This window comes from Dipodomys spectabilis, unplaced genomic scaffold (assembly GCF_019054845.1).
Source record: "Dipodomys spectabilis isolate Male_0828 unplaced genomic scaffold, ASM1905484v1 ptg000076l, whole genome shotgun sequence".
Classification (NCBI taxonomy): Eukaryota; Metazoa; Chordata; class Mammalia; order Rodentia; family Heteromyidae; genus Dipodomys; species Dipodomys spectabilis.
The window spans coordinates 8,049,320-8,075,480 of record NW_024870753.1 but is presented as its reverse complement, the minus strand read 5'-3'; the positions used below and the strand labels follow the sequence as shown (position 1 = coordinate 8,075,480).

Here is a 26,161-nt window from a genome sequence, read left to right as displayed (position 1 = left end):
CGTGGCTTAAGAAGGCAAACAAAGAGGTCTTTATTTGTAGAGCAGATACCAGCCACTGCTGGACGGCGAGAGAGACTGCTATCAAAAGCATCACACTTACACTACTGTACGTATAGTTAATAACAGCGCAGAGATGGCAGGAGAAAGCCCGCCCTACCCTAGGACAGAGGCAGCGTCCCCTCATCCTAGCCCAGAGGTTTTCAAACTTGCTCCCCAGAGTCTTGCTGGGTGAATCTGGGGAGGAGGGGTGGTGATGGTTTCTGGCAGATGTGGGAATGAAGTTCTCAGTAAGAACCTTCCAGGGACTCTCTGGCTAGAGCCAGGTAAGTAAACACCTGCATTGGTGTTTCATTAGGTATGACAGCCTCCCTCCGCACATGCTGTTGACGTTTCTGGGGGGACACTGCCCTGCCTTCTGCCTCCCTTCTCCAGGGAGGTGATATTAACAGTCTGCGATGGCAGCCTTGCTGGCAGCTGAGACCATTTGGTAGGTAATAGGAAAGTTAGAATGTACTAAGCTGCCATCCACTTTGATTTCATTCTGCCACCTTCATCCCTCGTACCCAGAGCTGAGCCCGAACGTGAATTTGTACTGATGTGAAAGCAAGTGAGATTAAAAGTAGACAGGAGGAAGACGCTCCTGATGGTGACTTGGCTGGCTTCTAAAACGTATTATTCAGAAATGGTTACAGATGTGTTCTTTGCCTGCCCAGGCCCACAGCGTATGAGTCAGGGAAGATGGAATGACGGTCTTCCTTATCCTTTTATGTTTCAGGGAGACGCCGGAGCTCTTCTGAAATTGAGGAGGGAGGAGAGGAAGGATTTACCAAAAAAGCAAGGAGAAAATTACTGAATTCAACTAGGATTAGCCCCTGTGCCCTAGAGAAAGCACGGCTGTATTTGGTTCCAGCAGGGACTGCAAAGGACAGAGCTGACGAGAGCCTGATGCCTTAGGAAAGCTGACTGTGGGGTGTGGTCGCCGCCGCCAGGCAGGGGCTTCTTCTGGCTGGTCTTCTGCGCCCTCTCGCCCCCTCCGTCTGCAAGGAACACCCAGCACCTTGCGGGAAAAGGAGGCCACAAAGGGCAGGATGGCGGTGAAGACCTGGGAGCATCCCTGACCAGAGCCTCTCGCTGTGGCCCGCTGGCTCCACAGCTCAGCAGCTGTCCACTGGCATTCTGACAATGGGGTGGGGTGGGGCCCTCCCTAGCACCTAGGACCCCAGGGATCCTGGCCAGAGATGGGGGAAGAGTCCTTCAGGAAGGACACCGGGCTTTTAGAGTCTGCAGATGGAGCTTTGCTCTGCTGGGTGATCTGGGGGTCATGCTGATTCATCTGTCCAAAAACGCCATTCAAATGGAGACAACCACAGGTACTTCTGGGACTCAGTCAGACTCAATGAGATCCCGTGTGCAAAGGAGCGATTGGCTCGGTAGCCAATATTCAGGAAACACCTTCTTAGGCAATATCTTCTTTCTTTCCTCCCTGAACATGCGGGGGGGGGGGGGGTCCCCACAGGGTCCGGGGAGCTGGTGGCGGTCTCCAGCACAGGGCCATCTTGAAGGCTGCTGGAGAGGCAGCCAGGGGCAGCCAGCTGCTCTGTGGGCCTAGGCAGGGATGGCCCAGCCCCACCCTTGTCAATGGTCTCTGGAGGAAGATCAATCCATAACCAATTTGCAATTTTGCAAATGCGCCCCGGGGGGTGGTCACAAGGTGTGGTGGAGTGGACAGCAGTGGACAGGAGGCTGACAGTTTACAAGGGCCACAGAGAACGCTAGCAGCACTTAAAGTCTGGATTCCATGGTGAGAACTCCATTGCTTTTCCCTAGAGCAGAGGATCTGTGTAAGGCAGTTCAGCCTCATAAAATATTAACAGACATGTATAATCGGAACAGTGAAGAAAGATTGCTCCAGAAGGAACGTGATCAGACAAGAAGCGTGGGCTGTCTGCCGCTCCTTGGCCGGTGTGACCCGGCCAGTCTGTGGCGTGGGGGGCCAGTGTAGCAGGTCAGGGAGACCTTGGGAATCAAGGGCTCAGCCAGAGCTCCAGTATAGAGTGAGGATTGTGGAAAGGCTGGTTAGGGGTGGGGAAGAGAGGTAGAGGGGGAGCAGGCAGAGAGGAGAATCAAGGAGGGGGGCAAAGAGGGAGTGGGGGACCAAGGTCTTCATAGTATCACTTGGAGAAGACGTCCGAGCTGAGGACAAGTATTGTGTCTCAAAGAGCAAGCGCTAGAAGTGGTGGATGAGGAAGAAAGCAAAATTAAGCCTCTCTGTGTCTCTCTTTCTCTCCCTGTCCCCCTCCCCCCCAATCTACAAGACAGAGGCTCTCAGACTTCATTTTCACAAAGAGATGGAGCAATGCCTTCTTCCCCCATGGGAATCCCCACTACCAATGCATGAACAGACCACTTCAGAGACGCCCCTGTGGACCAGACTACAGACGGGGGCCCACTTCCCTCTCAGCCCCTCTCCTGACTCCCGCTCTATCAGCCTCCCTCCCTCTGGAAGGCACCACCATGAGCCGCTAAGAATCCGACCTAAGAAGTCCTGCTGGCTAAGGCCCCTCCCTCTGCCATCACTTGGGATAGAGGAAGGGCCCGTCCAGCCCTCAGGCTCCATGATGCCTTGGGGCCCCGGGCCCAGGCTCCCAACCCTGCCCCCACTCACCTCCTTCTCCCCACAGATGTTGCTGATGATGGAGCTGGAGGCCGGGCTGGACGACGGTCCCAGGACAGCGACCACTCCCTTGGGGAGGATCTGGCACACTGCAGCCGTCAGCAGGGGCAGGGAAGGAAACGAGGTACATATCAGCTTGGACAGAGCCTGTGCCCTGCCTAGGCGGGCCTTCAGTGCTTTCAACTTTGTGCCACCCCACGCCTCCCTCAGACCTCAAGCCTCCCCCCCCCCCCAGCCCAGCTCTCCCCTCCCACAGGACTACTGGGCTCAAGGACAGTTTTATTGGAGTTTATGGAGAGTATTAAATGAGAAAATGACCCAGGTTATGACAACATATAGCCACAGCCAACAGGGTGTATAAATTGTCTGGGCTATCACCAAAAGCTAATGAAAGAGACTATAGGTGTCCCACTAGCCTGGTCAGCAGAGAGAGAGAGAGAGAGACAGAAAGACAGACAGACAGAGACACAGAGAGAGACAGAGAGAGACACAGAGAGAGAGAGACAGAGAGAGAGAGTGTGTGTTGAGGAGAGATGAGTCCAGTATCCACTCCCTCAGCACCCTCAGAAGGAAAGAGCCTGGGAAGGAAGACAGACAAGTAGGAGACACAGGTAGCCAAGATGATGCCGAAAGACCCAAAGAATGTGGTGAGAAGTTAAAAAGGAGAGGATACACTGGGCTGTGGAACCAGGGAGACAGGAATCAAGCACCGGCTGAATCCTGCACTAACACGTCAGGGACGGTCCTCACAACCCGAGTGCCTGAGACCTTGTCCTTCCTCTGCTGGGCAGGTGCCCCTCGCTGCTCACCTTAGACACTCGCTCACCTGCCAGCCCCTATTCTTCCCAGACTCTCCTGGGCTCCTCTGGTGAAATTAACCCTGCCTGGCTCCCCCCAAATCCCTGGTTTGTGCTTCTGTTCTAAGATATTTAGTAAACAACTCATCTACTTTGCTGTTTGAGTTCTCCTTTCACCGATCTCAAGGCACTTCCAGACAAGCACAGAGACACTTTCACTTCTAAACAGACACCTGTTATTTCCCCAGCATCTAGTACAATGTTTTCTAGATATTAGGCTAGCTCATGTTCATGGATGGATGGATGGATGGGCGGGTGGGTGGATGGATGGATGGATGGGTGGGTGGGTGGGTGGGTGGATGGATGGATGGATGGATGGGTGGATGGGTGGGTGGGTGGGTGGGTGGGTGGGTGGATGGATGGGTGGGTGGATGGATGGATGAGACAGCCAGAAGAGAAGGAGAAAAAATTCAATATTTTAAAATAATAGAGTTGAGTCGGTACTGGTGGCTCACACCTGTAATCCTAGCTACTCGGAAGCTGAGATCTGAGAATCACAGTTCAAGGCCAGCCCAGGAAAGAAAGTCTGTGAGACTATTTCCAATCAACTAGCAAAATGTAAGAAATGAAACTGTGGTTTAAGTGATAGAGTGCCAATCCTGAGCTAAAAGTTAAGGGATAGCACCCAAGCCCTGAGTTCATGCCCCAGTACTAGCCCCCCCAAAAGAAAAAAAAAGTATAGAAAACACATGCACTTGGCACTGGAAGTTAGGTGCTGTCCCTCAGAATATACACCAAATCCCTCATCACCTGTGATGTCCTTGTCTACAAAGACAGACGCGTGGCTCCACACACATTGTCCTCTTCCTGACGTTAGGGGTCAGGTACAGCCATTTTCCAGGCCAGGAGTGTGCACGGTGGCTTATGGAGACAGATACAAAACCCCATCTGCAGCCTGGGTTCTCTCTCTACTCGTGTGCGTCCTCGCCACCGCCCAGACCACCAAGCGGTCACCCGAGCGAGATTCAGATGGTGAGATGGTAAAATGCCAGCGGGGTTCAAGTCCCAGAGCTGCCATTTACCACATCAATGGCAGACCTGCAACGTCTCTGCTCGGCCTGAAGCTCCTCAAGGAACCTAGAGCCTCATGGAGTTAGCTGACTGCGGGGCTGTGGGCCGAGGGGGTCTCGGCTGTACGGTGTCAGAACCAGAGACGGACATCTCTGAGGTCTCTGTGATCAAGAGGGCCTCTGCAGAGCACGTGCTATTTCCACGTGAGTGACACGCAGCCGGCTTAGCACTCTCCCGCCTGACAAGTGCTTTCAACTCCTCATCCTTCCCACATCCCCAGAACAGCCTCAGCAAGGGGTCTCCCCCCCTGATTGGACCAGTAGAGGAAGGGCATTCTAGAGCTACTCAGCCAAGTCAGGGCCAGAGCCAGCCTTGGGGTTCCAGCCTCCGGACTCGCCTCAGCGTCCAGTCTCCACGCTTCTGGCCATGGGATTTGCCAGCACTGCTCCCTGCAGCCATGCCTTCACCCAGCGCTTACCTTCCCCCTGGAGCCGGCATCTCCTTGCCAACCTCGTTCTACTGAATCGGCCTTCTCTGGGGTCACCGTGACCTGTTCCTGGTCCTCATTTCTCTCTCTATCTCTCTGCAGCGTCTGATGTGCTGATTGCATTGCTGTCCTGGATTTCATCACCCTGTGCAGTCCTGACTTCCATCCAACTCTCTGACCATCGCTTCCTTCCCCCACTGCTAAATTCAGCTTTGAACCATGCTTCCCCTTCCCTGGGCAAGCTCACCCCGCCCCCACACATGCCCTCTTCCCACAGGAATGGCTCCAGCCTTCCAACCCATGCCCTGGGCTATGGGATCAAGTTCCATCTACCTGCTGAACCACAGGGCTTCCCCTGGCCTCCTAGTCAATATGGCTAGTGGGCAGCACTGCCTTTAGACTGTGATACACGGATGCCAGGCACTCTGGGTCTAAGTTTCCATGCCAATGCCTACTAGCTCTGAGGACTTGAAGACGTTCCTGGGCCTCTCAGGGCAAGCCTATGCACCTATAAAACTCGCCTACTACCAGGAGCTCTCCTGCAGAGACGCTGTGAGAATCAGCGTGATGTACCACACACAGAGCACTCAGCATGGCACCCTGCACGCTGCCCAGTTCTTCTTCTCCCCACTACGTCGTATTTGCTATGTATTTTCAGTCTCATTTGATCTTACATTTTTTATGACAGATTCATTTTTTTTTAATCCCCACTTTATAGATGGGGAAATGGAGGCTGCGGAAACACGAGAAACTCGCTCAAGCTCAGGCAGGTACTTCCAGGGAAGAACTGTATCTGCACTCTGCAGATCTACCGGGGCGTCGAAGCCAATGCTCCTAACCGGGCTGCTGTCCTTCGCTCATCAAGGTCAAAGCCAGAGTCACCCTGCATGCTTCTTCACCTCTCCCCATCATCGGGCCGGGTCCCACCCATCCAACCTGACCATCCCCAGCCACACCCCGCTCCTGTGTTCACTGCCGACTTTTGATTGGCTCCCTTTCACCTCCTGTCTCTCCACCGAGCTTCTCTGTCTCCAGGATTCTCCATTTCCAAGTCCCTCTCCAAGCAGCGAGAAAAGGCGCAATCCTAAAATACCAACCTGCGTCTTCTCCTAAGGTGCGGCATTTGTCCCGTCTCCCTGTGTGACCTCAGCACCGAGCACGGGCTCAAGTCTGTGCCTGAAGCAGCACTTTGATGCACCCAAAGCTGGAGGTAAACTCAGTATCTAATCCCAGGGAGAAGTGTGAGTCAGAGGCCCAAATGGAACATTACTTCGGCCTTTAAAATGCACACAAACGGTTTATAATCGCATTAAAAATATTTATGCAACAATATTAAGAGAAAGAAGCAAGACATAAAATTATATGCATATCTATATGAGGGCTACCACAAGGCAAATACAGGGAATATTACACCTTAAGGCACAGTCGGAAAATGAAATGATTAAAGCCAATATTTATGGAGCACTAATTATGGCCCATCCTGGCCCTGCTCAGGAAAGTTATTTAATTCTGAAAATAACCTGATGCAAGTGGCTCTATTACCGTCATTGTCATTTCACAAGATATGAAGACTGAAAAGCAGGGTGAAGACTCAACCGCTCAACCCCCCAGCCCAACCCCAGCACCAGCTCTTCACCCACGGACTCCCGGGAATGCCAACGGACTGAGATGTCTGCAGCAACGCCCTGGGACCTGAGGACCTGGGGCGGTTATATTTCTTCCCCCCATTTCTTCATTTTTCTATATTCTGCATGTATTCTTTTTATGATTTATTGTAAGGAATATAATGTCATGATAGAAAAATTTCTCCAGATGATGAGTAAAAGCCAAGGGCTCTGCTTCCCCAGCCCCCTTGCTCCCAGGGGCCACCTAGAAGGTCCTCCCTGAGCCTGTGCCCACGTGGTTACCTGGCCTCAGCCGGGGGTCCCTGGGCAGACATCTGGGAAAGATTCTAACACTCACTGAAATAATGTATTTCGTTCCGTGTCAACTACAGGCAATAAACCACAGGGCATGTACAATCATCGCTAACCACGACTGTTACCAACAGCAATCACAGTGCTTTCGCATCATGTCACAGCGCGACAGACACCCTAAGATGCCATTTATCTCCATTACGACTTCAAAAATCAGTCTACCAATTAGACTCAGTTCTGGACTTGGCGACTTCATGCATTAATAAGGAAGCCCAGACATTAATACTTTGCTTTTAAAGTAGTTTAACTGCATTTCTACACAAATGGTCCCCGTGGCCATCTGGCTCATTCTATTTTATTCATTTTAAAGCATTTTTTTTTCTGAGAAGGGGTTCGTAAGCACCCCCAGTCAACCATGGTCAATATTCAATCTTTGCTCTTCTGCTTGGCAACCTCTTATTGATCCATTTCTCCCCAAAATGAGTTCTTCCTTAAAGAACGTCACACTTCGAGAGACTCAGAAACTGGATGTTTCTCATCAAACTCGTTTGATGGCAAAATCGGATCTAAAGAGATGTAGAAGCCATTTATTGGTTAACTGTCCCTAATCCCAAACTCCAAACTCCAAACCGAAACTTTCTGAGTGCTAATGTGACACTTAAAATGTTCTGGATGTCGGATTTCCAGTTTGGGATTCAGAATGCTCAGCCAGTTTATGCAAATCTTCCGAAGTCCACTCCCTCCTTCCTGAATATGTAAATATTTATGCAAATCTTCCGAAGACCACTCCCTCCTCCCTGAATATGTAAATACTTGTGGCCCCCTGCACTCTGGATAGGGGGTACTCAAGCGATAACAATGCATAGCTCTCAGAAGACCAGCATGCACTTTTTGGCGTATGGGACACTACTAGAGATTTTATCACATGACATTTCCATTGTCTCAAAAGTTCTAGATTCTAAACACACCAGGCCCCAAGACCTGTGGGCCTGGGCCGGCCCTGCAGTTGTGTCCAGGTGTCTGTCTCTCTCACTGGATCCTAAACTCCTTAAGGACAGGGACCCCTGATGTTCATGCTGAGAAAAAGAAATCGCTCAGCAGCTACGTGCTGGACTTAACTGAAATAATCTCAAAGTATCCAATGAACCGGATCGATCAACTTACCAGCAGCCATGGCCGGGGGCTGCTGGGAACCGGGGGTGGGGTTGGGGTGGGGGCTGGCTAGCCTTTCACTCCCTGTGCAGGAGGCCTGCCCTGCCCAAGTGGGGCCCATCTTCACCGGGCCTCCACGCCAGAGCTCCCAGCCCTGGGTCCACAGGCAAGGTCTCCTGCGTGGGCTGAGGGGGAGACAAAGGGGAGGGAGCCAACTTCACCTCTGCCTCCAGGGAACCACAGGAGAGGGAGCCGGAGACAGGAGTGACATTGCCATGGCAACAAACTTTTCCAGCCACCAGGAAAGCAACGGTGGAAAGCAGACGTTGGAATAGACGGTCAGGATGGAGCGCTGAAGCCACAGGAGGGACTGCTTTCCTCCCGAAGGCCACCTCCCCCTGGCTCCCCTGCCCCCAGGGAGCTGGGCTGGACGGGGAGAGTCCCCAGGAGTGCACCCCAGGAGCCATGAGAGGCAGGTCCTTGTAACTGACAAGGTGGCACTGGTTGAGCCGCTCACAGAGCCCAGGTGGTAAACAATCACAGCTTCGCGGGGCTGACAGATATGAGCAACAGAGAGCGCCAGGAGAACTCGGCGTTCTTTGCACAAAGACACTTCACGAGGAAGGCCCCTCTGTGCCCGGTTACACGCCATGCAGGGAGGACGGAGGGGGTGTGCCGACCGCCCCGAGGCCCCGCTGGCTCCACACCCTCCCCTCTTCTGTGCCAAAGCTGCTTGAGCACCTTTGGTCCACACCTGTCCGTGGATGGACAGCGGGCTGAGTGGATGGGACATGCTGGCCACTGGCCAGGGAAGGGGGCATGTGAGGGCGGAGGCCCTGCATCCCACGGCGAGGCCTGAGGGGCATCAAGACGTTGGGCACTGAGGATCCTAACTGTTCCCATTTGGAGAGGATTTAAATTATTCTCTGAGAAGGACATGGAGGAACAGAGTGTAGGCCCGGCGTAGAGCCGCCTCAGGGTGAATCCAGTTGATGCCAGCCCCAGAGTGAGTGAGGGCCTACGCTGCCCACCCCGGCCCTCACCCCTGCTCAAGGAAACTCTCCCGTAAGGCCCGCTCACCCATCGCCACACCCCAACACTCACGGCCCACTTGGCATCAAAGAGACCCACAGAGGGGAAGGCAGGGGGTTGACCGCCAGGCCTCGGCTTCTGCAGTAAATTAAGCCTTAAACTGGCTCGGGTGGCAGCAGGCCGGTGCCTCCAGGTATTTGGGTGGTAAAGGGGTGGCATTTAGTTCAGCTCTAATATGTTCATTGCCGGAGACACAGCGATCTATGAAATAGGGGAGTACGAGCCCTGTGGGGGTTCCCTGCGAAAGGAAGGCTGCGATGGAGAAAGATGGGAAGGGAGGAAGGCGGGCTGGGCGGGAGGGGAGAAGGCCTGCCGGCCTAGCCTGGCCCTTTCATTTCAGATCAGTGCGCCCTGCGTGTGGGCAGAGCTGGGGAGTCAAACATCTAACAGCCCGAGGCAGGAGTGCCGGAAGGGCAGAGGACGAATCCCAGAGGGACCCGGGGGAAGCTTTGAGAGTGACCCCCATGCTCTAGAGGAAATTACTAGAACTAGACAGAACAGGCGTTGGCTTTCTCCTCCCACCTTTCCCATATCCAGGTTGGTTCTTAGTTAATGCCCGGTGTGATACCTTCCCTCTCCCCACCTCCAGTGTCACTGTCAGTGAGGGGTGACCTCTCGTCTCCAGCGTCTTTGCTTCCTTTGCACTCCCTCATCTTTGATTCTTGAAATAGCCACTGCCGTCCAGCACTTGCTTGCCCTATCCCAAAGGTGAGGAGCTCACGCGCTGTGGAACCCCCCCCCCCCCCCCGCTGGATCATTCCAGCCCCAACTTCAACAGCGGCCTCTGCTTTCCGCAAGCCGAATCGTCACCCCCTCGTCTCTTTCACCCCCTTGAATCAGAGTCCCAGGCCTCCAGGTGACGGGCACGGGATGGAGGGAACTGCCCAGGGGCCCGAGGGCCACTGTCCTGGTTTTAAATGAACAATGCAAATTGGCCCTGGCACACGGCTCGCGGGGAGACGCCACAGGCCGCGGCTGGGAGCGGCAGCTGGTGTGAGGTGGCCCACCACACCCTCCACAGGCACAAAGCTGTCAGGTTCCCAGAAGCCAGGGAAGTGGAAAGGGAAGGGAAGGGCCCTTTTACTCTTGATGCTGACCAGATGCTAGCCATCCCGAGAGGGCGTGGGAGACAGTGCTGCCCCATGGGATGGCTGGACCCCGAAGCAGGAGAGAGAGCGGAATTGGTGAGGAGAGTGCCACCCCCCGGCTCAGCCCTGGGGGGAGGGATAAGAGCCCAGGCCGAAGCCAGGCCTGCCCTTGCTGCGGACCTGCTGTGTGCTCACATCAGCACCACCTTCACCGGACACGCGAAGCAGCTGGGGCGTGAAATGGCTAAACACCCGGTTCACGCCACACCTCTGATCAATGGAATCACCAGGTTTTAACCCTGGTTAATCTGACTCTAAAATTCACGACCCTGGCTCCTTCCCGCGGTACCCTGCCTCCCGTCCATTCCAAGCCTGCTTTAGCCAACAGCACAGAACCACCACCCATCTGCCCTCCTATACTGCAGAGGAAGAGCTTTCTTTCCAAGAACTTTCTGTGAACAGTCTACAAATGAGCGGCGTGAGAAGCAGACTGGCTTCAGATAAAGGGACTTTGGGGGAGAAAGATTCCAAAACCTTCGTTTCTCCCAAAGGCTAGTTAGTCACGGCACAAACACCCTGAGATGTAAAAGCTGAACGGAGGGCTACTTGCTCATAAAATATCTGGCACCTAAAACGGGGACGTGAAAAAGATAACCACAGCCCTGCAATGTGAAGTAAAGACATCCATTTCCTTTATTCCCCTGATCCATCCAGCTTAATATTTTAGATGTGTTGATATTACCGAGTCGGGCTGCCTGGGTCACTGGAAGAGGAAATTTACACCTCCTAATGACACCGTCCACAATGGGCAAATATGCACTACTCGCTCTGCCAAGGAAGCCCCAGAGAAAGGAAGAAAAGGAGGGAGGAGCTGTTTTTTTCAACAACATATGGGCACAGAGCTATTTGGAAATCTAAGCCTGGTTTGAGACAGAAATAAAGCCTACAGCCAGACTAGACTCGATGCTGTCTTGGTACTTGTGGTTTTCTTTGGGGGATCTTGGACCATCTGAGTCTTCCCGATGGAGGAATTAGCATCCATATCAACTCAGACATTTGTTTGCTCCCTGCTCCGTCCTCACTGTCCCAGAATCAAGTACAATAAACTCTCGTCAAATATTTATTGACTAACTGATTGAGTGAATAAATGAACAACTACTTTGGTGTGTTTTTATGCTCTTTGGGAGCAATCTCCGTCCATAAATCCTGACCTGAATGGCCTTGTTCTATACTTATAAGACATCTTCAGTGATAACTACTGGGCCAGGAGTGGACACTGCCTGCTGAGAAGTCAGCAGACAGCCTGGCCAATGCCTATAGCCGGTGAGCTGGACCAATCAGAACACCGAATGTGGGGACCTGGGGTATGAGGCACTGAATGGGGCACTCAGGAGAGACTGTCTGAAGGCCGGGGTGCTGTCTACCCTGACTCCACACCGTTCCCAATGCATACTGTCCAGAACTACACCAGAAGTACAATGACTGCAAAACCCATCTCCTGAATCAAGCCTGGGAGGCCAGTAAGTTAGGGAAAACAGCCAGAAGAGAGGGGAGACACTGGGTCCAATGGTAAAGAACACTGAAGAACCAGAGAGAGAGAGAGAGAGAGAGAGAGAGAGAAGAAGAAGAAGAAGAAGTTGGTGGGTATCAGAGTCACTGCCATCCCCCCCAGATATCTTGGCTGGGGTGAATGTCTTTTTGTTTTGGTTGGTCATGGGACTTGAACTCTGGGCCCGGGCACTGTCCCTCAGCTCTTCAGCTCAAGGCTAGTGCTCTACTATTAGAGCACTACTGCACCACTTCCGGTTTTCTGAGTGGTTTATTAAAGATAAGTCTCATGGCCTTTCCCGCCTGGGCTGGCTTTGAACTGTGGTCCTCAGATCTCAGCCTCCTGAGTAGCTAGGATTATAGGTGTGAGCCACCAGTGCCTGGGGGTGAATGTCTTTTCTGTCAACCCCATAACAGCCCAGGGCACAGCACTGCCAGACCTTCATTTGGAAGACCAGATATATCTGGCATACTTAAGTTTTTCTTTTCTTTTTGCTATTGAGGGCCACTAAAGGCAGAGGTGGGTTGAGAAAGGAAGGCTCTTTGAAGGAAAAAGAGAGTGTTCTGTGTCTGCCTGGGCTGAGGAGCCCTTGTGGTGCCCACGGGGAGGTAATGGAACCTTTAGTGGGTGGGGCTTAGTGGAAGGAAGTTAGGCGGTGAGGGCGTGTCTCTGAAGGGGATGCTGGGACCCTGGCCCATCCTCTTCCTGCTTCTGTGCGCTTCTTGGTCACCATGAGGTAAGCAAGTCTCCACAGCCCAAAGCACTGGGGTCAATCGTTCAAGGATAGCAACGCTGACCAACACGGCCCCTTCATGTTCCTTCTACACCACAGCTGTCCATCCCCAGCTTAGCTACATCCACCTGCGCACTTGGGCCTTATCTTGTAAAGTCACCAAGCCCCGTGTCAGAGAACACAAGGCCTACAAGGGTCATGCACAGAATTTGTCAGGACCACGGCCAGTTCAGCCATTGACTAGCGCTGTGGTTAGGCAAATTATTCAAATTACCGGTGAGCTTTAATTTTTTTTTTCTAAAATGAAGAAAATGACATTCAGCTCTCAGTCTTTTGTTAGAATTAAAACCAGTGCCTAGCATTACGTAGGCTGTGTATGTCTGCAGCAACTTACTGCTTATGTCTGTAAAGATTAATCAGCTGAGGATTTTCTATATTTTAAGTAATTTAAATCTCATACCAACTTGCAAGACTTCCAAAGTGGAGCCTAACACTCCCATTTTACGGATGAAGAAACTCAGGTACAGAAAGAATAACATGATCTGTCCAGAGAAAGTGGCCAGACTCTTAAGTCCCAGTTTCTTCCCACAACACTGCCCATAGCACACAGAAAGAAAGACTATCAGATGAGCAATGGCTAAACCAACCATAAAGAACAGGCCACAATTTGCAGTCACACCCAAGATTTCATTCAGGTATTTGCATGCAAAATGTGAAGGAGATGAACCAGTGTAATAAAGCAATGAACTGGTGGATGGATGAGTGGATGAATGATTGAGTATGTGGTTCTTCATTCTATTTACATAAGATTCACCAGAAAACCCAGAATTCTCCTCTAGACCGAGAGCCTCTCAGGAAGCTCCTGGTGCATGTTTCTCTCCCTTCCCTGTGGAGATCTCTGACAGGGGGCTGGCACTGGGGACAGCTCACACCACCGGCCCTTCTGCTGGCCCTGTCCATTCTACGTACTGGTTTCTGCGGTCTCGTACTCGCTGTCTCTGAGGAGCTCAAAGATGTCCACTTCGACCTTGGCCTTGCCCAGCCTCTCGGGAGCGCGGTTGATGCGGTTCTTGGCCAGGGTGATGGAGAGCCGCTCCCCTCTGCTGCACTCCATGGGGTCGTCCAAGATAGCAGCTGTGGGCAGGCAACCACATGGAGACAGTTGGTACCACGCCCACTACCGTTGCCCCGCCTCTTTCTCCAGCCCCACCCCCCGGCACTACCAGCTTCCTTTCTAGGCAACTCCCCAAATCCCTCTCCACCTTGACAACCTCAGCATTATCCCCAAAGCAAGTTCTCCACAAAAACCTTCAGGGTCTGCAGGCAGATGGAGCAGTGGATTCTGATACACAACTCATCTGCCAGAAGGTGAAGGAAACATGGAGACTGGAGGCAGACTGACTCCTGTGACATACAGCCCTGAATCTCTGCGGCAGGGGTGGCCCAGCCCCCATGCTGTCTCCTCTGCATAGCGCTCTGACACTTACATCTCACACATCAAATACCAAGACACAGAAGACTACAAAGCACTTCTGCTGGTTTCCACAAGTCAGAAAAACATATGCATATTCCTAACCTCATAGAACAGTCAAAAACAAATTTCCTGGGCTCAGGGGGCCAATGAAGGTGCAGCCCAAGAGTTCGGCCATAAAGTGAGCGTCTGGGAATGAGCTAGCCAAGTCTGTGCACACCTGCAGTGACCAGCCACCTGCGGGGGTGGCCAAAGGCCCGTGACCGTGTAACTGACATACCTGAGGACACTTAAACGTCCCTCCAAGGTGACATCAGGGAACAAGACGGGCTTGAGGTGCTTATGAGAAAGGCCAGGTGCCTTAGGAACCCTGTAATGCCATGACCAGCCACCAGGGGTCCTACCCCTTGGGCACAGACACCTGTGAGCTGTCCCTGGAAAATTGGCTTCAGGGCCTGGTAAGCAACTTCCCAAGGTGAGCGAGATGTGGAGGAGGCTTGTACTAGGGGAGTGTGGAGCGACTCTGGATCCTGCTGGCTGCTGGCACGCAGCTCTGATGCACGGAGCACGCCACCCAGGTGAGATGGGCGGCTTCTCTGAACTCTTCCTCATTGCACACTAGACACAGCACGGGCAGTTCACACGGCTGCGGGAGACTCAGCCCAGTGTGGCCCCATCCTATAGAACCTACCCAGAGTAACAATCAGTGTGGGTGACCCGCCCAGCTTCGGGGCTCTGCAGGGCATGTGGGATGCCAGCTCGGAGACTGGGCTTGGCCTGTCTGGTTAGGGAGTTGTCACCTCTGGCTACGGTGAAGGGCAAATGCATGCACTCAGCCATGCTCAACACAACATCCTGCATGTTGTGAGCACTACTGAAATCCCTAACTCTCTTGATAGAAGAAGTTACACAAATAAAAATCCATACACAACAGCTTTTATACCAACATTTATAGCAGCATTGTTTGTAACTACCAAAAAGGAGAAACAACCCAAATGCCCATCAACTGATGGGTAAGTAAAATGTGTTCTTTTCTATGCACAGGACGATTATTCGACAACATAAAGTATTTATACATGCTACCACATGAATGGACCTTGAACACATTATTCTAAGTGAAAAGAACTAGACACAAAAGGCCCTATTGGCTGGTTCTATTTGTAAGAAAACTGTCTCGTTGAGGTGAACCCATAGAGACAAAAAGCAGATTAATGGTCGTCTAGAGTTAGGGGACTTGGGCAGAGGAGAGAGGAGTGACTGCTAATGAGCAAGGTGTTTCTTTAGGGGGTGATGAAAATATTCTAAAATTGACTGTGGTGATAGCAACACAGCTCTGCGGATGTAATAAAAGCTACCGAATTGGCCACTTCAGGTGGGTGAATTAATTACAAGTGTGCAAATTATATCTCAGATGAAGTCATTATAGAAAAAGAAACATCCAACTCATCCTGCAGTAGTTGAAGGAAACAGGAGGAATCAAGGCAGACAAACACCAGTGATATCCAGCCTCTGAATCTCCGTGGCACAGGTGGCCTGGGGCCCATGCTGTCTTCTCTGCCTGTTGCTCTGATGCTTAACGCCTCACACACATCAAAGACCAGGACACAGAACGTTTCAAAGTACTTTTCCTGATTTGTGGATTTATTTATATGCCTAGCCTCAGAGTAATAAAGACTAAATTTTATGTACTCTGGGAGCCACCCATGAACTGATGGAGGTACATCACAAGACCTAGGCCATGCATTAACTAGCAAAGGACTGCGTGTGACTGACAGGCTTGGGATACAGAGACCCTCCACCGCGGTGACTTCTGGGAGCAAGACCTGAACAAGGTGCTTTCCTGCGAAGAGAAACCAAAACCGTCAGCAGGATGACAGCTTAGGGAAGTACCAGAACCGTATGGGGAGTCGAAGAGTGACTCTCAAATGGCGTTCCTTGGCGGACCCCTGGGGCTCCTTCAAGAAGTCTAGAGGCAGTGTCTGAGGGTATCGATCTCCATGCTTATCCCAATGATCCATATAGAATAGATATTGGGGTTCCACATAAGATTTGACATAGGGAAAATGTTTCACACTCAGAGGCATAATAAAAATGGTAAGGCTATCTGCAGAGCATAAGACAGAAGCATCTAGAATGTCAGGAATTGGCGATGGCGTCCATCCTTGTCACAGGAAGGCCCTGGATCCACAACATGGCTGTTTTATATTCGTCAGCACATATCTGTTCATCCACAATGCGGGTGTAGCTGCTGAGCCAGCACGGTCTCAATCTCGGAACAACTTGGCAAGATGGCTTTTGTCTTCACACGGAGGTGAGAAATTGGGGGTCAGAGAAATCTCCTGACCTGCACACGTTCTCAGAGCGAGTGCATGGCTGGAGGAAGGAGGTGGTCATAACCACAGCCCCTCTCGGTTCCATGAAAACCCATCTTCCCAGGGACCTGGGCTGAGGAGGACAGAGCGGGGAGGATGCACGCACAAGGCACATCGGCCCCAAGGCGCGAACCATGGCACAGATGGAGCCTGGACAGACGGGATTCTCCCAGTCACTCCCCAGCGTCCTCCACACCACCTCCTCTACACCCAGTGAGATTTTAGATGGGAGATGGTTATCGTTCCCTTTGGGCAAGGGATCTAACAATTGCCAAGTTCCCCCCACTTACAACCTACTAAATATTTAACAAACCATTTGTAATAAAATAAAAATTAATTAATAATCTCTCGGAAGATGCCTGTTAATCGTTTGAATCTTAAATGTTCCCCCAAAGGTCCATATGCTCGCTCAAGGCCTGGTCCCCAGCCTGTGGGGCGTCTGAGAAGTGTGGGAACCTCTAGGAGGCGGAGGGAGGGAGTTAGTTCTTGGGGGCATGGCCTAGGAGGTATTCGGACCTCAACCCCTCCTTCCCTCATCTAGAGAACACTAGGGTGAGCAGCTTCCTGCTGCTCTTCAGCCATATGCACTGCTTTGACGCATGCCTAGAAACAACAGGGCCAAGTGATCATGGACTGAAAATCTCTGGACCCATGAACCAAAGCAAACCTTTCCTCCTTTAAGTTGATTTATCTCAGGGGTTTTGTCACGGTGGAGGAAAGCTGACTAATACAATGCCCACATTGCCACTTAGCTGAGGAACTCCGAAATGTCTTGACCTGGACATGTTTATGTTACTCAGTCACACTGGACCCAGTATACAAAGGGCAGGCCCACAGCTAGACGGCAGAAGGAATGCACAGCCTCACAGCAGGAAGGCAATTCCAAGGGTCTGTTCTGATCCAATCAGTTCCCTCTGTCCTCTTTTTGCGAAGGACACATTCAAGGTGCTTGCTATAGACTTCAATGGGTGGCGCCCACCTCCAACGCATGAGTTGCAGCCATAATTCCAACATGACTGTAATTGGAAATAAGAGCTGGTCCCTGATCTCCTATGATTAGTGCACCTCTCAGAAGAAACCACGAGGCACCATTTTCTCTCTGTGTCTCTCTTTCTCTCTGTGTGTGTCTCTCCCCGCTCCCTTTCTCTCTGTGTCAGAACATTGGGAGCAGGTAACCACCAGTAAGTCAGGAAGCGATCTCTCACCACAAACCAAACGAGCTACAACCATGATCTTGACCTTCCCAGGCTTGAGACCAGCGGGAAATCCAGTCCCATTGTTTTACCCACTTGGTCTATGGTGTCTAATTATGAAGCCTGAGCTGGTTAAGACAGCGTGTTCATACAAACCCAGATGTGCAGGATCCCAGCCAATAGTCACACTTTGTGGGAGGGGGACCGTGGCAGGGGGGCAGGGGATGAGAGAACTTCCGTGGCTCCTCTCCCCTCCCTACAAGCTGGTTTGGACGGGACTCTGCACGGGGAGCTCATTTGGCAAGCGATCATCCACTTTCTAAGACCCTCCAATCCTGCCTGGCTCCCTCTCCCCCTGGCATTCTGGGCTCCGCGTCTCATTAGGGTTTTAGTTCTTGATGGAGCTCAGTCTCTGGCTGGGCAGAGGCTCAGCCAGCTGGTTGGTTGGCATCAAGCAAAGTGGGATCAGAGTAATTAGGCTGAACATGGGAACTGGATTTTGTAGCTGTGGACACCACAGGCAAGGTGCACACTCAGGCTTTCTTGGGGACACCAAGGAGACAGGTCCCCAACAGGCGGTGAGCCAACAGCACACTTCTCCCCCAGCAGTCCCAGTGAGGGGGCAGAGGGAAGGAGGAGGGCGGTGAGCTCGAGACTTAATGTGCAGTGGATGCTCGGGGCCCGCACAGGTCCCCCAGGCCCCGCAGCCGGGTGAGGCCAGGATGTTCAGCCTCTGCCTCTGCCAAATGAGGACTGGCACGAGCCCACACATCTTCCTGCCCTGGGGACTGCTCCCATGGAAGCCAGCCAGCAGCCATTGTGAGGCTGGGAGGTCCTGGTGTCAGTAAGGGTGGGGTCGAGACAGGGAGATGTGTGCAGAGACCAGGGTCCAGTCCATTCCCTTCGTTTTGGCCAGTTCCTCCTATCTGGGGGTCCCCGACACCCCTTTCTGGATCCAGGACACTGGGGGTTCTCGGCCTTCACCCTGAGCCTCTCGCTGACCCTGCCCTTGCCCCCAGCTGAGCACTGAGCACGCCGACCAGTTCTCTCTGGGGTCAGAAGCTCAAGGAAGGGGTGCCCTCTGTGCTGGGCCTCCCCCAAACCCAGGCTCCTCCTCTGTTCTGGGCCCGTGGCCATGTCCGCTTTGGAGAAGGCACCTCACTTGGGGCTGGGGGCCCGGCTCTGCCCACTGCAGCTCAGCCCTAATGAGTATGGCTGGGGCCAGGGCCGGTGCAAGGCCAGTGCCCTGCCCACCCACCTCAGGACCTCCCATGCTGGGAAGGCTGGAAGTCTCTCAGGCCTCCCCTCTAGCTTCTTCTTGCTCTGGGACCATAGCATGGTGACAGAAGCCTGTCTCCTGGCTGTGCGCTTGCTGATGCGATGCTTCCTTCACCCCCTTTCCCGGCCATGCCTCTTCCTCTCCCTCAGACTCCCCTATTCCAGGGAGCCCTCCTGTACCCCCAGCACCAGGGTTCTTTCGCCTCGGTTTCCTGATGGCTCCCCCACTCTGCACCACCACGGTGGGGACCTCTGCGTCCACCAGTACCCATGTGTGTCCCCAGCTCCCTGGATCTGAAAAGCCCCCAATAACGAACTAGAAATGATCCCTGAAAGTGCAAGGGAGGATGAAATAGTTACAATATCCAACGCACATGTGTGAAAATGGAACCTGGCCCCTTGGGGGGAGGGGTGACTGACACGGTGAATTGAACCCCCCTGTCCAGCTACTCAAAGACAATGATAACCATAAGAGCCCCGAGTAACCCTTCCTTCAAGTCTTCCTGGATTCCCTATCCCACATTAATTCCCCTTCCTTTGAGCAACTTGAACACATCCTTGTGCCTATCTGTCAACTCTTGCTCCCTAGACAGCTGAAGACCACGATCGCCTTATCTCCGTACCTGCACGATGCTGGGCATTCACTGACCCATGGTAAAGGGCTGCTGAGCACGTGAGCAGTGCCAGGCCACCAGGGGTGGGGCACCAGCAGTAGAGGATGGGAGGACCCTGTCCTGGGTGCCGGACAGAACCCAGTGACGCGTCCCGGGGACCCGGGGCTGGCCATGTCCTCCTGCTGGCTGCTCATCTGGGCCAACTGGACCGGAGCTTGTCCTCCCTCCACAGATTCCCAACAGCCTGGGCCTGTCAGGTGGGCAGAGCAGCCTCCTTAAATCCCTGGACTTTTCCAGAGGCTTCCTGCTGAAAATTCCAGGCACCTCTGTAACTCTCAGCTCCTTTAAGGGTGGCATAAAGAGATTTCACTGGAGAGCCTTTATAGGCAGTGTCTGTAACATCGCCTGCGGCTGTTTAGCCTGGCCTATAACAACCCAGTGCTAACAAGAGGAAAAAAAAGATGGCCTGAGCCCCAGGGAGCCGGTTAGCTTTGCTCTCCAGCTGACCCACAGCTGCTTGCTCTGTCCTTCAGCTCTGGTTCCACACTCAACCCCCATCACTCATCCGGCACCGGCTCCTCCACTCAGCGCTGTCTCTCCGTGCCTTCACTTTACCCAGCGTCCCTGCTCACCCCTCGACTGGAGGACACTGCACACCCCAGGCCCCAGTGCGGGGTAAGTACACGCCTTCAACCCCACTGGGGCTGATCCTGGATGGTGATTGGCCCCTGAGTTCCCCCAGCTTCCGTGAGACAGTGCCTGACCCACGATTCTATTTGTCCAATCATCCCTGCAGGAATGCTCCGCTTCTGCCTGTGTTTTAGTCCGGAGGGCTCTTCTGGCTCTCTGCAGAGCCCTCTTATTTCCAGGCGCTTCCTAGACAATCTCCGGTATGTGCAGCCACCTCCCTGCAAACACAACACGTAGAGCCCACGGCTGGCTGATGTCCCAGGTAAACGTCCACAGAGTGTGTCCTACTCAGCAAGGTGCAAACTAAATCGCCCTCTTCCTTCCTCCCACGCTTCCGGCTGGGAGGTTTTACTAAGCAGCAACTACCCAGACACCGCATCCTTGCCCTGCCTCCCAGTCCTTTCGTGTCTCACTCATCCTCCTAATAGCGCTCATCACTTCTCCTTCTCCTCCTCCTCCTCCAGCTACTCACCTGCAACCTCTTACTCTGGCCTGGCTTCCTGCCTCCAGTCCACTTCCTTTGCTTCCTACCAGTCTTTGGTCACACAACTGCCAGAGCGGCCACTTAGCACCGCTAGCCCTCACCAGCAACCTGCATGGCACACCTTGGTACGGCAGATTAGACTTCTGGCAACAATGCAGCTCCCACAGTGCAAACGCAAACTGTGTGTCCACAAACTCCCCTGGTGGCTGCAGGCCTGAGCATCTTCATTCCCCTCTCCTCCTCGTTTATCACCCGGCTCACTCAGGATGAGCCCTTGCCTCAGACAGCCCCTCCTCCAGGAAGTCACCCTGAGCACAGCTCTGGCATCGCATTCCACCATGAGTTCATTCTTCAACTTTCACCATTCAGAGCTTCCCATCCCCAGGGCCTCGTGCCTCATCCAGCAGAACTACATGCTTTGCAAGTGCTGAAGCCAACTCTGCATTGGCTTTTGTAGGATTCTAAGCCAACTTCTATTCCCTCAACATTTCTGTCCTGATAAAGACTTCTATGATTTTTGACAAAGTGGGGGAAAAAAGACTTTTGACCCAATTATGCTGGGACATTTGAATAGTTTTGTTTAGGAGGAAAGAAAATCTTTACATTCTGTCTCATACTATATGTAAAAATGGACACAATACAGGTCACAGATATAAAAGTAAAACCTAAAACTATAAAACCTCTAGAAGAAAACTTCATGATCTTGAGTTAGACAAAGACAACTATGACACCAAAAGCACATACCATGAAGTAAAAAAGTTGGTAAATGGTACTCGATCAAGATTACAAAAAACTGTTCTGTAAAAGACACTCTTTTTTCTTTTAAAAACGCTCAATACAATGGGAAAAAACAACAAAAACAAAAGCAGGCTGCAGACTGGAGGAAGATAGTATATATGCAGACTCAATAATAAGAAAATGGCCCAAGTTTTAAAATAAGCTAAAGATTTGAATAGATACCTCAGCGAAGAAGTAACATAGGTGGGAGGAAGATATGTTTAACATCATTAGTCATCAGGGAAAATACAACTTAAAACTATACTGAAATATTACTATATTTAAAAGCTTGAGCACCCCAAGGTTGCCAGGGGTACAGATACACTAGACTTACTGTTCCCAGCTTCTTCTTTGGCTCTCCTCCTTCTATGAAAGCCTAGTTTTGGGTGTCCCCAAATTTGGATCTATTCTCCAGTCCACCTGCCCTTTGCCCTGTGATTTCTCAACTCTAGGGTCCAAGCTGATAGAGCCAAAATTCTCGTCTCCAAGGCCAATTTTGCATCTACTTACCAGATACCTTATTTCTAGCAGCTACTAGATACGCTCCCCCAAACCGAGTTCTTTCCAAACTCTGTATCCCAAATCGAATAGACGGTCATGGGAGTGCTCTCTTTCTTTGCAGCATCAATTAACTGCAGAGTTACTCGTGTGCAAATTTCTGGCAGAACTGTTAGCCCTCTCCCCACTCACCCCTTGGGCCCCTCCGTCCTCCTCTAGGAGGTCACTGGGGACCTGGGGGAAGCAAGGGTGGGGGGTGGGGAACACTGCTTCCCTCCAGCCGCTCCCTGATCACCGCCACGCCCCCCCTCCTCACCTGCTCACTGCAGCTGCCCACACACCAGCACACACACCACTCCCCACTGCAGATCCATTGGCCTGCCTCAACAGGCCTCCGCCAGGCTCACATTCTACTCAATTCTGTGGCCACGTAGCTGGATCTGGGTCACCCCTGCTGAACGCTGAACACAGCGGCCACGCGCCATGTGCTCTTGCATCTAGGTCATCTCTTCTTCCTGGAAAGCTCCGGGCTTTCCTGTGTCCATTTCCAAATCCTACCCTGCCCTGCCCCAACTCCCACCGCCCCCCTCCCCCCTCCCCCCAAGCTGCCCGAGCACCTCCAGCTGCACAGATCTAACCCACTCCAGTCCCCAAGGCATTTATTGTCTGCACCATTCATTCAGTACTGTGTTAAACTTTGTAACTGATACTTCATGCATTCATTCATGCCTTTATCAATCCAGTAAATACAACGAACCATCTATCTGAATAAAGGTACTAGATACACAGAGCACTATAGGATCTGTCCTTGCTTTCCATGGGTCCAGAGGAGAACATAGTCACATAAGCAAACAGGCAAACCCAGCACAGCAAGTGACAGGAGGGACTCGTTCTACATCTTCGCCAGGAAGCAGGTATTCACAGGCCAAGGAAGGCTGGAGTCCTTTTACCCCTAGAACATCCTGAGACCAGGTGAGTGAGCCAGACCTCTGCCTGACAATGAAGCAAGTGCTTCTAGAAAGAGAATCACAAACTTCTAGGGAGCACAAAGAGCAACCAAAGTCTTCCAGGGGAGGGGCCAGGCTTCCTGTATTTAAGCACTTCACTAATGCAGCTATGCTAGACGCTTTCTACCTGCCAGCCTTGCAGAAGAGGCGGCCCTAAGGGAAACAGCAGGAAAGCCCTGTGCTGATGCCCCAGGCCCTCAGGAAGCCCAGGGAGGAGAAGCTGTGGAGGGGGGGGGGGCGGTGGGAGCTGGAGGTAAAGGAGCTTGTGTGATTCTCTAGGATGCTGGGATGGGCGGTCGTACCCCAAAGGTGAGAGGAACACAGGGCATTGTGCCATTTGCATTGCTATCCACTGTGACTGCTCTTAGAGACACACTGGAGAGAGTGGAAATGTGAAAGATCATTCTGGATGCTGTTTTAATGGTCTAGGCTATGAGAGGTGAGTGAGGATAAAGAGACGAGGCAGGTTCAGAGGGGTCAATGAAGAGCAATCAATGGGGGCAGTGTGCAGAGCGGGTGTTGGGATGCGGGCTCTGGGCCTCTCTTGCATTTAGAAGATGGCATCACTGACCTGGATAAAGAGATGAGGGATGCTCTTTTCTAGCTTCAGACAAAGAAATCATCAAGTGTGAGGCACACTGCTCTCTTACAACGTTGGTGCTTGGCTCTCTAGACAACAGCCCAGGCTGGACATGCTCCGGGCATCTTCGGGGAGAACGGTCCACCTAACAGACAGCTTGGATCCAGTTAGAGTGGAGACCACGGGGAACAGAGGAACAAGGCTCAGACCCTGGAGACTCAATGCGTGGAGGAGAATGTGAGGGAAAATTAGAAAGCAATGGTTAGGCCAGAGGACCTAAATAGTTTAGAATCATAAAAGAAGGTCTGAGGGCTTTGCATGAAACTTGGCAATGAGGAGATCTCTCTCGGGACCTGCGAGAGCCCTTGGGGAGGGGCACAGCTTTCGAGGGTGGCAGGTGGGGGAACAGGGAAAGCATCCTGGAAGCAGAGCAGTATTTAGGGTGCTGCACCGTCCAGAGACTTCTCAGAAAGGAGGAGCCAGAGGGGAGGGAGGGCTGATTGTGTCAGATCGGAAAGGGCATTCTCTGAATACACCCTGCAGAAAGGCAAATGGAGAAAGATCCTGGAGCCAAGTACAGGTTCACCTAGGATGACAGGAAGGATGACTCTCCTTCAAGAAGGCGGGGCAAGAGGAGACAGCACCGTGCAGACTGGCCACCACCCTACCGCCCTTCTCTCCTCTTCTTCTGTTCATAAACCAACACCCCGGAGTTCCAGCTGGCTTCAAACCAAAGCCACCATCCTCCAGATCTCTGCCTCCTAAGCCACTAGGACTATAGGCATGAGCCAGTGGCACCTGGCCCAAATGTGTGTGTGTCTGTGTGTGTGTGTTGTTGCTACTGTTGGTAATGTACTGGTGGCCACATTGGGAAAGAAAGAGATAGGATGGTGAAACTAAACCAAAGTTGCCAATTTCCCTATTGAGTGCATGGGCTGTGGACCAACCACAGAGCAGCAAGGGGAAGGAGGCAAGTCTGCTCGCAGAGGCACGCGGAGAGTAAAGCTGCCCGGTGCCGTGTGGCACTGCTTCACGTCCCTGGGTATGGACTGCTGCTGGCACTAGCATACCACGTGTGCAGACGCTGCATCTGCTCCTGTCCGTGTCCCCCTACAACTCAGCACCGGGCTGGAGCTACCTGATGTGTGTTCATGGCTAGATGTCCACAGCCTGGCTTACCGTAATCTTTCATACTCCCACAGCTAAATAATGGTCATGAACACCCTTGCGGGGGGGGGGGGGGCGCGGGGGGGGGGGGGGCGGGACTATGAATCAAGTCTCTGGCATAGCCAGTAATTCCATCTACATTCGGTGCTTTATACATTGGCCACTTTGTAAGGTCTCTGCCTTTCCAGTTACACTTCTGAAGTTTCCTTTCCCTCCCTGCATCATCCACCTCCCTCCCAGTTTTCTTTTGGGGAAAACTCCCCCTGTATTCTCCTTCAGGCATGGTCATGGAGATGCCCCCTGGCCCCAACTTCTGCCCTGCTGGCCCTGGCCAGGACAGTTGTGGCTGGCCTGGTATACTACTGTAATAACACTGTGCCTGCATAAACATGCAGCTCGCTGCACACAGAGCCAGGCCGGGGGAGGAGCAGCGAGCAGGAGCTGCCCGTTTGTCTTGTCTAATGGCTGCTGGTGACAGCCTTCTGGACAAGTTGTGGGACAGAGCAGGCATGAAGGCAGAAGGGCTGTGGAGCGACGCAGGCTGCCCGAGTCTCGATGGATGCCAGTGAGGTCTGTGTGTGAGGTCCAGCGGAGGCCCTTCCCAGGCTGGCTTCCTTACCTGGGATGATTCAATCTGATGAGTAGATATTGGCTGGGGGCCTCCTGTGGGGTGCATGCAGTTAGGAGCATGTGATACAGAGCAGCTCTGTTTGCAAAGACTCATGGGTAGTCGAGGAGATGGAGAGGGAGGGTAAAGATGCAAAGACCACAGCTACAGGCTGTGCTGAGCGGTAGAGCTCTTGCCTAACATGCCAAATCCAACTGATATGAAACACCTCACATACTACCTGCTGAGGAGACTGACTAGTGAATCCAACGGGACAGCTAGCAAGAATCATCCTAAGAGTCCACTCACCTGACCCGCCCACCCATCAGTCATGAGACATCTTCCTGACCCCAGGGGGATCCCAAGCCATTTGACCAAAGCTTTGAATAAGCGAGAGTCATGTCCACTAGAGTTTACAACTCGGGACCCTGTCGCCACTGCTCAGAAACGGCTGTTACAGTGGGAAGCAGAGGACGGAGGCATCAGGTTGCTTCCGGTCTCTCCTCACCCCAGGAAAAGCACAAGCATGAGAAAACGACATTGTGGAACTGCGTGGAGGTCTTCCCAGAAAGATGGCTAGAGAAACCCGAAAGGCCGTTGCTTTGATTGCTCCTACCTGCAGTCATCTGTCTCTTTTCCCAGGAAACCAAAGCTCTACAAATACATTCTTCTTTGGTATCCTCACTCTCCGAGGAATGAAAGAGCCAGGGAAAGGAGTACTGACTCAGGAAGACACAGGGTTTAAAGTCTAACCCAAGTGTCATCAATGGGACAGGAATAAAATATGCATGCGCTCATTCATTTGACACATACTCAGATAATCTGCCGTCCTTCCTCTTCTGCTCTTTTCCTAAACGGAAGGGA

General features: G+C 52.4%; 1 protein-coding gene across 1 annotated transcript in view; it reads right to left on the bottom strand.

Annotated features, from left to right (window-relative positions):
- The window catches only part of Grik4 (glutamate ionotropic receptor kainate type subunit 4), a 213,681-nt gene that overhangs the window by 107,920 nt on the left and 79,600 nt on the right, over nt 1-26,161 (bottom strand). The window contains exons 3-4 of the mRNA XM_042683011.1: nt 13,529-13,693; nt 2,666-2,763 (exon numbers count right to left, since the gene is read on the bottom strand). Of these exons, the coding sequence (XP_042538945.1) occupies nt 2,666-2,763; nt 13,529-13,693 (263 nt within the window). The remainder of the gene's footprint in view (nt 1-2,665; nt 2,764-13,528; nt 13,694-26,161) is intronic.